The sequence below is a fragment of the Hyperolius riggenbachi genome, chromosome 2 (genome assembly GCF_040937935.1).
Source record: "Hyperolius riggenbachi isolate aHypRig1 chromosome 2, aHypRig1.pri, whole genome shotgun sequence".
NCBI classification, from domain to species: Eukaryota; Metazoa; Chordata; class Amphibia; order Anura; family Hyperoliidae; genus Hyperolius; species Hyperolius riggenbachi.
The window spans coordinates 240069413-240082720 of NC_090647.1; the positions used below are offsets into that span (position 1 = coordinate 240069413).

Below are 13308 nucleotides of genomic sequence, written 5' to 3' on the forward strand. Positions count from 1 at the left end.
CCATGGCGCATTTCCTCCTTAAAGATAATCTGTATTGTTAAAATCACACAAAAGTAAACATACCAGTGCGTTAGGGGACATCTCCTATTACCCTCTGTCACAATTTTGCCGCTCCCCGCCGCATTAAAAGTGGTTAAAAACAGTTTTTAAAAGTTTGTTTATAAACAAACAAAATGGTCACCAAAACAGGAAGTAGATTGATGTACAGTATGTCCACACATAGAAAATACATCCATAAACAAGCAGGCTGTATACAGCCTTCCTTTTGAATCTCAAGAGATCATTTGTGTGTTTCTTTCCCCCTGCATCTCTCATGCACTGAAGTTTCAGGCTGCTCTTTTCTTCCTGCAAACAGCTTTGCCCTTGTCTGTAATTCCTCACTATGTGAAAGCCCAGCCAGCTCAGAGGACAATTTATCCAGCTTGTAAAAGATAAGAGAGAAGAGAGAAGCTGCTCTAATGTAAATAACACACAGGCAGTGTGCATAGAGGGGCCTGGAAGGGGGAGTTCATAGCAGAACCACAACACTGAAGAACTTGGCAGCCTTCCAGACACAGGCCGACAAGTCTGACAAGAGAGAGATGAGTTGATTTATTACAGAGACTGTGATAGTACAAAGTGCTGCAGTAAGCCAGAACACATTAGAATAGCTTTTGGAACTTGTAGGATGATAAAAAACAGGATGCAATTTTTGTTACGGAGTTTCTTTAAAGCCGGAAGGAGGAAGTGCACCGGTGTGAGGCTTGCAACGCGACCAATAGGACGCATGCAAGATGTTTGGAACACAGGGCGGATGGCGGAATTATAGGTAAATAACCCATTGTATCCCTGCCGCACACTTGCGCCAATTAACCCTCATTTGAATCACGAGTAATCACTCATTATTACTCGTACACTATCTGTAATGAGATACACACTTTAAATTCAGCTCAGCCCATCTTCTTCAAGTGTCTGGCTTCTGGGATGATCTACGGTAACTGTTAACTCATCCTCAATCAGGGACAGGGTCCTCCCTTCCCTAGAGTATTCTACATGAACGTATGCTTCTTTCCTATGACCACCTCACACTTGTATAACTGGGCCTACCTAACCAGCCCAAAATTGCATGGATCGTGTAGATTGTACCGTTTGCATTGTATAGCCTTATCCTATGTTGTATAACCTTATTACGGCTGTCATCCCTTGTATTCATTGTCCAGTGCTCATTACATGCAAAGCGAGATATTTCAAGCCTTTATTAGTTATAATTTTTATGATTATGGCTTACAGCTTATGAAAACCCCAAAATGAAAATCTCAGACCATTGTGGAAATGTTCAATATTCTAGGCTCAAAGTGTCAGACTCTAATCAGCTAATTAATCCGAAACACCTGCAAAGAGTTCCTATTTCATATATTATTTTAATTTTTAAGTTGAATTACTGAAATAAACAAACTTTTGCACGATATTCTAATCGGTGTTTTGAATTTCACCTGTATTTTGGTGCTTTATAAATACAATAAAGATAAAATAATAAAGCTGCTGCTTGAAACTAAGAATCTCAACTTTGGTGCCAGTCACAACTTCCCTCTTAATTTTGCAAAAAAAAAACTGCTTAGAAAAAAAAATGTCAGATGATGGAGATTGTCCAGTTTTCATGTTGTGCAAAGTGAAACCTCCTGGGACCAGCATTATGCAGTTGCAGATAATCTGCACTTAATTCCTCTCCAGTTCGGTCAATTAAGCTGTCAGGGATGTTAATGCATGGATTTTCCATATTTGTAGTAGACAATATGCCAACCATATCTGGACTCATCTGCTTTGGATTGCTTCCAAGTTGTAGCTCTGCTATGGCAGGTTAGGGAAAAAGCACAAATCTTATCATAATATTATCAGGTTCCCACATGTGGAGCAGAGGATATTCTGTCTATCTGAAAGGCAAACATTTCTCCTCTGTAATTCTGTGAGCTGGCAGCTCTGACAGACATAATCTTGCCAGATTCCTTTGTCTTCTGTTAGCCTTCCTTTAATGAATTCCCTGCAAAACACAGTCAAATATTTCAGTTCATCTTCAAGTAGATCAGAGACCTGAGAAACTGAGCTCTCAGAGCATGGGCGTAACTAGGAGCCACCGGGCCCCCCTGCAGAGATTCTGACGGACTCCTCCCCCTGGGGCCCGCACAGGGCCGTTTTGGGGGGCTGGAGGGGACACAGCATGAGGGAAAAGCCATGGCCACACTCATCGGGGAGGGGGGACGGTCCTCCCCCCCTCCCTCACCTCGGGCTCCCCCCTCTACGCTCCCCTCCAGCTTAAATAAGTCTTTGGGCAGCGGCGGGCAGTGGGCAGATACATACCTTCCTTGCATTGCACTGCGGATACTCCTCGCTCTAGTGTCTGACGCTACTTCCTGTTTATACAGGAAGTGATGTCAGATGCTAGAAAGAGGAACATTCCCGGTGGAACGCAAGGAAGGTATGTATCTGCCATTGCTTGCCACTGCCCAGACAATAGGGCCTGCAGCCCCCCCAGGAACAGGGGCTGCAGGCCCTATTGTTACGCCCATGTCTCAGAGTGAGTGGCCTAAGATTACCTAAAGTGGTTTCATAATCTAAAACTATCGGTTTCTGCATCACTGATCAAACAATACCAAAGATTTTACATTTGGTGAACCAAACTTAGCAGCAAAATATGATATAGAAAATACAGAAAAAAAAAGAGTCCCTGAAAGTACAACTGAAGTGAAAAGAATAAGGAGGTTGCCATATTTATTTCCTTTTAAACAATACCAGTTGCCTGGCAGTAGAGTTGAGCCGAAATTTTCATAATTTCGCATTACTATAATTACGCATGCGAAATTTGCGATTACGATGCGAAATTACCATTTGCGAGATTACGATGCGTAATTGCCATTAAAATCGTAATTGAAAATACCGTAAGCGTAATTTTCAACGCGTAATTTCGCGTTTCGTTCATGCCGTAATTTCGCATTAAACGCTACCGTAATTTCGCGTTAAACCGTAACGCTCCGTATAATATAAAAAAGCCGCCGACTTTAAGGGTTAATAGCAAAGCCCCCTTAAATGCTAAGAGCCTCAAATTTGGAGAATATATTAAGGAGATCAGGAGGAATAAGAGGAAATTTTTTTTTTTCAAAAAGACCTTATAGTTTTTGAGAAAATCGATGTTAAAGTTTCAAAGTAAAAATGTATACAGTTAAAAACCCGCCGACTTTAACGGTTAATAGCAAAGCCTGCTTAAAGTTTAGGAACACCAAATTCCTAGGGTATATTAAGGGGATCAGTGGGAATAAGAGGAAAATTTTTTTTTTCAAAAAGACCTTATAGTTTTTGAGAAAATCGATTTTTAAGTTTCAAGGGCAAAAATGTCTTTTAAATGCGGAAAATGTCATTTTTTTTTTTGCACAGATAACAATAGTGTATTATTTTCATAGATTCCCCCAAGTGGGAAGAGTTTTACTTACTTCGTTCTGAGTGTGGGAAATATAAAAAAAAAAACGACGTGGGGTCCCCCCTCCCAGACCCCTTTAACCCCTTGACCCCCATGCAGGCTGGGATAGCCAGAATGCGGAGCACCGGCCGCATGGGGCTCCGCACCCTGACTATACCAGCCCGCATGGTCCATGGATTGGGGGGTCTCGGAAGGGGAGGGGCAGCCAAGCTTTCCCCTCCCCCTCCGAGCCCTTGTCCAATCCAAGGACAAGGGGCTCTTCTCCACCTCCGATGGGCGGTGGAGGCCGCGATTTCTTGGGGGGGGGTTCATGGTGGAATCTGGGAGTCCCCTTTAAAAAGGGGTCCCCCAGATGCCCACCCCCCTCCCAGGAGAAATGAGTATAGAGGTACTTGTACCCCTTACCCATTTCCTTTAAGTGTTAAAAGTAAATAAACGCACAAACACTTAGAAAAAGTATTTTAATTGAACAAAAAACATAACCACGAAAAAAGTCCTTTAATATTCTTAATTAACCATTAATACTTACCTGTCCCTTTAAATAAATGATCCCTCGCAATATCCTCGGAAATGTTCTATCAGTTACAATGTAACAAAGTTATTACAATGTAACAACTTTGTTACATTGTAACTACGCCGCACCCGACGCCACTCGCCGCTCAGCCACCGCTATTAACCCTTAAAGTCGGCGGCTACCTTACATTGATCCATGCGTCAACTTTTCCGCTTGGGAGCATGGCCATACGCATTAATTTCGTAATACCCACAGTAATGCGAAAATTACGCGAAAAATTACGCTTACGCGAAATTTCGCTAAATCCTTCTTCATTACGATTATGTATTTACGGCCATAATCGTAATTACACTAATTACGTGAAATTTCACGAAATTGTAATTACGTCATTACGCTCATCTCTACCTGGCAGCCCTGATGATCTATTTAGCTGGAGGACTGTCTGAATCACACCCGAAACAGTGGTGCTAATCATGAGGTCGTGATCGTGAGTAACTCATGATCACGACCTGTTTTTTGTGATCACGAGTTCGTGATCGGCACTAGTGATCGGCTCTCAATCACGAATGCCGATCACAAATGCACTTGTGATGGCATTCATTACCCGACACAATTAAAAGCCTGCCAAATTTAACGGTTAATAGCAAAGCCCCCTTACATGGTAGAAACACCAAATTTGCAGGTTATGTTAAGAAGAACAGTGGGAACATGGGGAATTATTTTTTTTTTTTCAAAAAGACCTTATAGCTTTTGAGAAAATCGATTTTAAAGTTTCAAAGGAAAAAAGTATCCATGTAAATGCAGTAAATGACAATTAGCGTAGCAAACCTAATGGTAGTGTAACTTTACATATATCAAAAGAAAGAGCAATGAATTTCCTGACAGGGTTTCCAGGGGTTGCGCACGGACCCCCTGGTAACCCCTCCGAAGCCGCAATGCTTTGGCCAGGGATCGCTATACAGCCGCAATATGGATGGATAAAGATCCCTGGCATCTTTTCCTGTTTTTTTTAACTTTTTTTTTATGTTCAGAGGGTGGGAATTTTTTTTAAAAACATAACGTGGGGTCCCCCCTACCGAGCAAATGTAACCCCTTGTCCCCATGCAGGCTGGGATAGCCAGAATGCAGAGCCCCGGCCGACTGGGGCTTCATACCATGAGCTATACCAGCCCGCATTTTTCCCCTTGTTCCCACTGTTCTTCTCAACATAACCTGCAAATTTGGTGTTTCTACTATGTAAGGGGGCTTTGCTATTTATTAACCCTTAAAGTTGGCGGGTTTTTAATCCCCAATAAGGACTCATGATTAGTGATTACATGCACAAACTACACTCGAGTCGGATATCCGTTTCTACTCGTGATGACGAGACAATTTATAAGTGGGCGGAGTCATGCCTGTGAGTCGTGATCACTCGTACTCGTGATAAGAGCTATCCGAGCAACCCTGACCAGAAACAAGCATGGAGCTAATCTTGTCACATCTGACAATAATGTCAGAAACATCTGATCTGCTGCATGCTTGTTCAGGGTTTATAGCTAAAAGTTTTTGAGGTAGAGGAACAGCAGGATAGCCAGGCAACTGGTATTGCTTAAAAGGAAAGAAATATGTTAGCCTTCATATCCTTCTTGTTACAGTTGGCTTTTAAGATGCTTTTTCACTTAGATCTTCAGTGGCTATAACTTCCTAATCCTTCCTAATGGGCAGCATGGTAGCATAGTGGTTAGCGCTCTCACCTTGCAGCGTTGGGTTCCCGGTTCAAATCCCAGCCAGGTCAACATATGCAAGGAGTTTGACTATTCTCCCTGTGTCTGTGTGGGTTTCCTCTGGGCACTCTGGTTTCCTCCCACATCCTAAAAACATACAGATAAGTTAATTGGCTTCCGCCTAAAGTTGGCCCTAGACCAGGCATGTACAACGCTGCGTGATATATTGACGCTATATAAATACTTAAATAAAGATCACTTTCCAAAGGTGATTCTACCTTTGAGTTTATGCAGCCCATTAGTATCAAACGAACGTAATATTGCTCATGAGAGCTCGTTAGAGATTTTTAAGTGACTGGTTAGCGCTATTGACCATTTCATTTCTTTCCGCCTAAAGTTGGCCCTAGACCAGGCATGGGCAAACTTGGCCCTCCAGCTGTTACGGAACTACAAGTCCCACAATGCATTGCAGGAGTCTGACAGCCACAGTCATGACTCATAAAGGCAAATGCATTGTGGGACTTGTAGTTCCGTAACAGCTGGAGGGCCAAATTTGCCCATGCCTGCCCTAGACTATGATACATACACTACACAATACATACATAGACATATGACTATGGCAGAGTAGATTGTGAGCACCTCTGCGGGACAGTTAGTGACAAGACAATATACTCTGTACAACGCTGCGTGATATATTGACGCTATATAAATACTTAAATAAAGATCACTTTCCAAAGGTGATTCTACCTTTGAGTTTATGCAGCCCATTAGTATCAAACGAACGTAATATTGCTCATGAGAGCTCATTCGAGATTTTTAAGTGACTGGTTAGCGCTATTGACCATTTCTTCTGTGTGTTAAGTCTAAGGGGTACACTCCCTCATAGCGAGCGATCCAGCTGCTAATGTGCATTGATATATTTACAATTTTTATGCTGCAACCAAACTGTGTTCTGGTATATAGGAGGTGTGGATATTGCAGGAGCGCACTTGACTCTCTATAGTTATTATTCTGTATTACTTTGTAAGTTAGCAAATAGGTCTTATCTGATTTACTTACAACACATTCTAACATTTCCTACTGTTGTCTGTTTTCAGATTACATTTGAAGCTGAACGTGGAAAGGGCAAGATGGGCGAGATAGCATTGGACAATGTCTTCCTCACCTCTGACCAATGCTCTGAGGACTGAACCAATAATAATGCTGCTTCATCTAATTATACTGTATGCTAAATTAACAGAACTGTGCCTTTAATCTAAAAAAAACAAACAGTGTTTTTTTTTCTGAGATGTGACTGCATGGACCCTGGTCACAGTACCAACATGTTTACAGGCAATAGGGACACCTGAGTGGAAAGTGTCAAGTATGTGTGTCTAGCATTAGTGTGTTGTAGGCAAATCTCCGAATGGTGCTTATACCTGCTTTAGGTAGAATTATCTTTACTGAACCTATTTAGGACAGTTGAGGTCATCTGTCACTGAATTAGTGACTTATTTTCTTATCTGCTATTAGTAACTTGCATTATTGTGATTGAAAAGTATTATGTAACACTAAAAGGTGTACTGTGAAAATGACATACTTGATACAGCTTAGCACATATAGACATAAGAGCTGGGTTTCCACTACATTTGATACTACATTTACATTTTACACGTAAAGGACATTTCCTTTGTAAATATAAATACTCTCTCTGATGATATTCCCCAATGCAAGGGCCTAACAGGCCAGGGTTACCAGCAAATGCAGGGCTCTTGGAAAGAGCAGCATGCCGATTAACTATACAGCGCTCTGGCAGAGTGGAGTTCAAATATTCAGTATCACATTTCCCACCAGCAGGTGAACCTCTGTTATCCATACCACTGTGTTCCCCAACCCTGTCCTCAAGGCTCGTCAATAATGCATGTTTTGGGGAAAGTCACAGAGGTAGTTATTCAGCTCTGGTAAGACACATATCACCCAATGGGCTTGATTCATTAAAGCGGGATAACTGCTATCACAGCAGTTATCACGCGATCTGCCTAGTGCAAAGGTTTGCGCGCAAACGCCATTACTTCGCATGAGACGAAGGTTTGCACGCGATCATGGGCGTGATCACTTTGCGTGCGGCAGATCGCGTGATAACTGCTGTGATAGCAGTTATCACGCTTTAGTGAATCACGCCCCATCTGTGAATGTTTGTGGTTTCCTGTAAAACATATGGCTGACAGGGAACTCTGTGCTACCATACCTATGGGTGAGAGAATCTTTTATTTTATTTTTGCTAGACAGATTCCAAGCAAAGTGGTGTCTCACTTTAGCTGAAAAGTATCAGCTTCAAATGTGTGGTCAGTGATCTCACTTTTTGGCTTCCCTCATTCCTAAAGCCCATACAGAGAGATAATATCAAATAGAACTCAATGCAGGACTCGCATATTCTATTAAAAAAACACACATAATGACTCACTGCTTCGGGGTGATTATTAGATCTGTTCTAGACTGCCAGAAGAAACTGCAAATGATCTCTTCTTTCCAAACACGCTGCTGCCCACAACTCTGACTTTTCCTCCACGATTTCTCACTGTGATCAAGTAAGTATAGCATTCCACACAAGAACAAAAGACCACACCATCAGTCATGGAGCGATCAGGGATATCCTGAAAATATAAGGTCTTTCTTAAAAAAAAAAAAAAGTGATAGAGTGATACAGTATATGGAAACATGACAAAGTACATGCTCATAGGCTACCTTGAACCTAGAGGTCAAAGGGGAGGCACTGGCACTGAAGAATGTCCTCTTCACAACTGGCTTATACACACATTCAATAAGTGTCAAGCTAAATGGTTGTTTACCTCGGTACAGACACCATAACAAAAGGACACAACACACCAAAAGCTTTCTGACCATTGGCACCAGCTGACCATACAGTGTACTGGTTTGACACCCTGGTGAATTCAGTTATAGCTAATCACTGTGTGTGTGTTATTCTATGCAGAACTGCATAGGGTTGAAAGGCAGCAAACATGCAAGCAGCATTCTACAGCATGGGGGACAAAATAGCACAATATACTGAATTCATTTTTTTGAGGCGATCCACCATGGCGGATCACTTAACAGTCTCAGTGGGTAACTGTACACATACTTGATTTTCGCCTGAGGTGACCCATAATGTAACATGCATACAGACTGTTTCGGATTGTTTGATCCTCATCAGTGCATGGCATGGATTAATTTGGCTCTATGGAGTAGGGCTTGTAAATGCGAGAGGCACAGACTAACCAGCAAGCTCATGGTGACCCAGAACTCATTGGAGTGTGTAAGGGACTACAATGGTCCTAAAAGCCCCCTTACTAAGATGTTAAGAAAAACAAAAGTTTGCTTTCCTAAAACAGAATTTGCGATAATTCAGGTTGGAGTGAGCTTGAGATGTCTCCCAGAGCAACACTGCTGAATATATGCAATTAAATATTGTACCCTTAGAAGCTAAACACACCTCCAGAACCGCTGGAATGCAATGATGTGTCAGCTTGTTAATTTGTACAGAGCCATAATAATCCAACATGCATACAGACTGTTTCGGATTGTTTGATCCTCATCAGTGCATGGCATGGATTAATTTGGCTCTATGGAGTAGGGCTTGTAAATCCGAGCAAATTCTTTCTGTTTTAGGAAAGCAAACTTTTGTTTTTCTTAACATCTTAGTAAGGGGGCTTTTAGGACCATTGTAGTCCCTTACACACTCCAATGAGTTCTGGGTCACCATGAGCTTGCTGGTTAGTCTGTGCCTCTCGGATTTACAAGCCCTACTCCATAGAGCCAAATTAATCCATGCCATGCACTGATAAGGATCAAACAATCCGAAACAGTCTGTATGCATGTTGGATTATTATGGCTCTGTACAATTTAACAAGCTGACACATCATTGCATTCCAGCGGTTCTGGAGGTGTGTTTAGCTTCTAAGGGTACAATGGTTAATTTGCATATATTCAGCAGTGTTACTCTGGGAGACATCTCAAGCTCACTCCAACCTGAATTATCGCAACTTCTTTCTGTTTTAGGAAAGCAAACTTTTGTTTTTCTTAACATCTTAGTAAGGGGGCTTTTAGGACCATTGTAGTCCCTTACACACTCCAATGAGTTCTGGGTCACCATGAGCTTGCTGGTTAGTCTGTGACCCATAGTGATTGCCTTGACTGAGGATTACCATTTGCAACGGTTGTATTCATGATTGTTAGTGAATAATTTAAAGCCCAGGTGAAATATCCACTGTTATGACTACTATGTCAGCATGGTCCTAGAACACCGTACTCAAACTAGAAAAGCTTGGGGAAAAAAAACTTTCTTTTAAAATCTGAGCAGAATAGAAAATGTCAGCAGCAGTTTCCTCTTTTAGGACTTTTATATGTGTGTGCATTGTGAATGTTCCCAGAACAGTAAGACAATGAATAAAGAAAAATGCTAAAATGACTACAGGCTCAATCAGCACATTAATAGCACCTGCCACAGCACTCCAATCAGAGCACCATTGTTATGCTAACTAGGTATGGCTAATTATTTTCTTGCTATATAGTTTCACCATAGCAACTTATCCATTCCATCATGTAACCAGTTGTTATGTACAACAATAATATTAATAATAATTCATAAGAGTAATGTGCTTGGCATGGTGCTGAAGCACACCCTCTAGCAAGCAGTGCCTTAGGACTTGTGCACACTATGGGCTTGATTCACTAAACCATAATAACTCAAATATAACACCTTATCAAAGTTAACACACCTTATCAGAGTAGCATAGCGAGTGCTACGAACGTATGTTAATTGGCAATGGCACTCGTCCTGCCCTGAGCCCCTGCGGGTTTGTAGCGCTCGGTATGCTACTCTGATAAGATGCGTTAACTTTGATAAGGTGTGATATTTGAGTTATCACGGTTTAGTGAATCAAGCCCTACGTGCGGTGCTCTCAGCTTTGATGCATTGCATATGGTGGGTAATTTGCATGGGAATATGCATGTCCATAGACCTTCATATTAATGTGCACAACTCTGCAACTTGCAATTCGCTAATGCTGAGCAGGGAACATTTTTAACAGTGCAGTACTATGCTGCATCGCGTCCGCAAACACACATTTAAAAGTGTGCAAGCGTGCGTGGTTGGCGCCAAAATATGTGTATGCAAAAGCATGTTTGTGTAAATGTTAAACAATAAGCACTCAGGCATCTGCATAGATTGCCAGTGCATAAAATTTCTGATCGATTATCGCAGCGATCAGAAATGATTGATCAGCCGCTGGATTGTATTGTTAGTGGACTACCTTTAGTAGTGCTTTTCTTGGGTATAGCTCTAGCAAATATATATATATATATATATATATATATATATATATATATATATATATATATATATATATATATATATATATATATATATATATATATATAATTTTATTTTTTCTGATTATTTCCATTATAATGCATTTAGAATAAAATATTTCTTAGCATAATGTACCACCCAAAGAAAGCCTAATTGGTGGCGGAAAAAAACAAGGTATAGATCATTTCGTAGTGATAAGTAGTGATCAAGTTTTTGGGGAATGAATGGATGGAGAGCTGAAATGTGAAAATTCCTCTCGTCCATAAGGTGAAAAATACCCGCGGGCTTAAATGGTTATATTATATACACATATATTTTATCTTAAAAAGGTGAAGAAAACTAGTGTTGCTGTTCAAGTTCATTTGAAAGCTGCAATATTTATTTCCTTTTAAACAATACCAGTTGCCTGGCAGTCTTGCTGACCTTCTGGCATCAGTAGTTTCTGAGTCACAAACCTGAAACAAGCATGTGGCTAATCCAGTCAGTCAGGCAACTTGCGCTGTTTAAAAGGAAATTAATATGGCAGCCTCCATATCACTCTCACCTTGGGTTCCCTTTAAGGTTCTGTTTTCAGTAGGATTTGTGAGTTTTTTCAGTGCACAATTTGAACAGCAATGATTTCCTATGGGCCCGTTTCCATTAAATGCAAAAATTGCATCCAGGAAAAACTGACAACCACGTAAGGGCTCATTACCACTAAAGCTGAATACGCAACATTTCCCCACACGTGAGTTGGATGGGGAAACACTGCCTATTCAGACACCAGCATGCTGTCCAAATCGCTTGCCAGTACATTTCAGGATGGCATGCTGCACAGCTACAGGGATTCGGGTGCATACTCGCATCAGTGCAAGTGCTGCCGTGCACCTCTCAAGACGTGTGCCAGTGTAGCGAAAACCGGCCTTTACTAATCTGTTGGATGTCGCATGTAGAAAACCGCACACAATGCAATTTTCCTATTTCCACAGGTGTTTTTGCATACTCGAGCTATAATAACAACAGGACTTTCTTCTTTGTAAAAATCGGACAAAAACAGTTGTGTGAATGCACTTGCTAATATGTACTTGCTAATACTGTATGTATGTAAAAAAAAACCCATACGTGAGTATGCTATTACGCATATAAAAAAAAATCACATGCAATTTGCATGCTTCTAGTGGAAACGTACACCTGAAGTGAAAGGGATATGGAGGCAGCCATAGTTATTTCCTTTTAAACAATACTAGTTGCCTGGCAGTTCTATTGATCTTTTGTGGATGCAGCAGTGTCTAAATCACAACCTGAAACAAACATGCAGCTAATCTAGTTAAACTTCAGTCAGAAACATCTCATCTGCATCCTTGTTCAGGGTCAATGCCCAAAAGTATTACAGACCAAGGATCAGCAGTGAATTTACCGCCTGTCAGCTGCTCTTGTGCATAAACCAGGTGCTTGTTAGCGCTTGGTACCAGCGCTACACAGGAGGCTGACCCATAGTCACATCTGAGCGCGACTGCAGACTTGCTCAGACATTTTATGTTGCAGTCCGGGTGTCAGCGCTTGACACGCTTGGTGTTACAACAGCTCCAATTGGGATGCATTTAAATTGCACCCATATTGCACTGGCAGATGGCAGACGTAACACTGAACTGCTCGGCAAGTGCGCAGTTCAGTCGTCTGTCTGAAAGAGGCCTAACACAGTCAATGGGCCTGATTCACAAAGCGGTGCTAACAGTTAGCACCGTGGTGAAAAGCCCTTTATCACGCCTAAACTCTGTTTAGGCATGATAAGTTTAGGTGTGATAAGTTTAGGTGTGATAAGTTTTTAGGTGTGATAAGTTTAAGCACCAACTAGGCTAGCACCGCAGTGCACAGCTGATCAAAAGTTTTGCGCTAGCAAAGTCTGGTGCACTTTACATAGAGTTTAATGGCGCTACTTTGCATGCGGGACTTTGCGCACAATCTAAACTTATCTAAACTTATCATGCCTAAACTTATCATGCCTAAACTTATCATGCCTAAACTGAGTTTAGGCATGATAAAAATGGTTATCACGCCTAAAGTCTCTAACTGGGTTAGCACCGCTTTGTGAATCAAGCCCAATGTGTGGTAACAGTGCACAGTATTCTTATTACTTTTTCTCTGCAGGAATAGAAAATAACCACACCCGCTTGCACAGAGGTTATGCAGTTGCAAAACCACTGTATTGCTTGACGATCAAATTGTTATTGCCGTTGGTATTCAAGTGGGGAGCACAACTCAGCAAAATGCAGCAGCAGAATAGAAATCATTTTGTACTGAAAATTTGCTTCAGTGA

General features: G+C 41.4%; 1 protein-coding gene and 1 long non-coding RNA gene across 2 annotated transcripts in view; one reads left to right on the forward strand and one right to left on the reverse strand.

Annotated features, from left to right (window-relative positions):
• The window catches only part of EGFL6 (EGF like domain multiple 6), a 106730-nt gene extending 97845 nt beyond the window's left edge, over window positions 1–8885 (forward strand). Inside the window, exon 12 of the mRNA XM_068265311.1 lies at window positions 6763–8885. Within this exon, the coding sequence (XP_068121412.1) occupies window positions 6763–6855 (93 nt within the window). The 3' untranslated portion in view covers window positions 6856–8885. The remainder of the gene's footprint in view (window positions 1–6762) is intronic.
• On the reverse strand, window positions 1454–8295 carry LOC137544260 (uncharacterized). The gene is made up of 3 exons (XR_011025802.1): window positions 8109–8295; window positions 5696–5812; window positions 1454–2017 (listed from the first exon to the last, which is right to left on the reverse strand). It is a non-coding gene; the product is annotated as an uncharacterized lncRNA (long non-coding RNA).
• Window positions 8886–13308: the final 4423 nt, after the last annotated feature.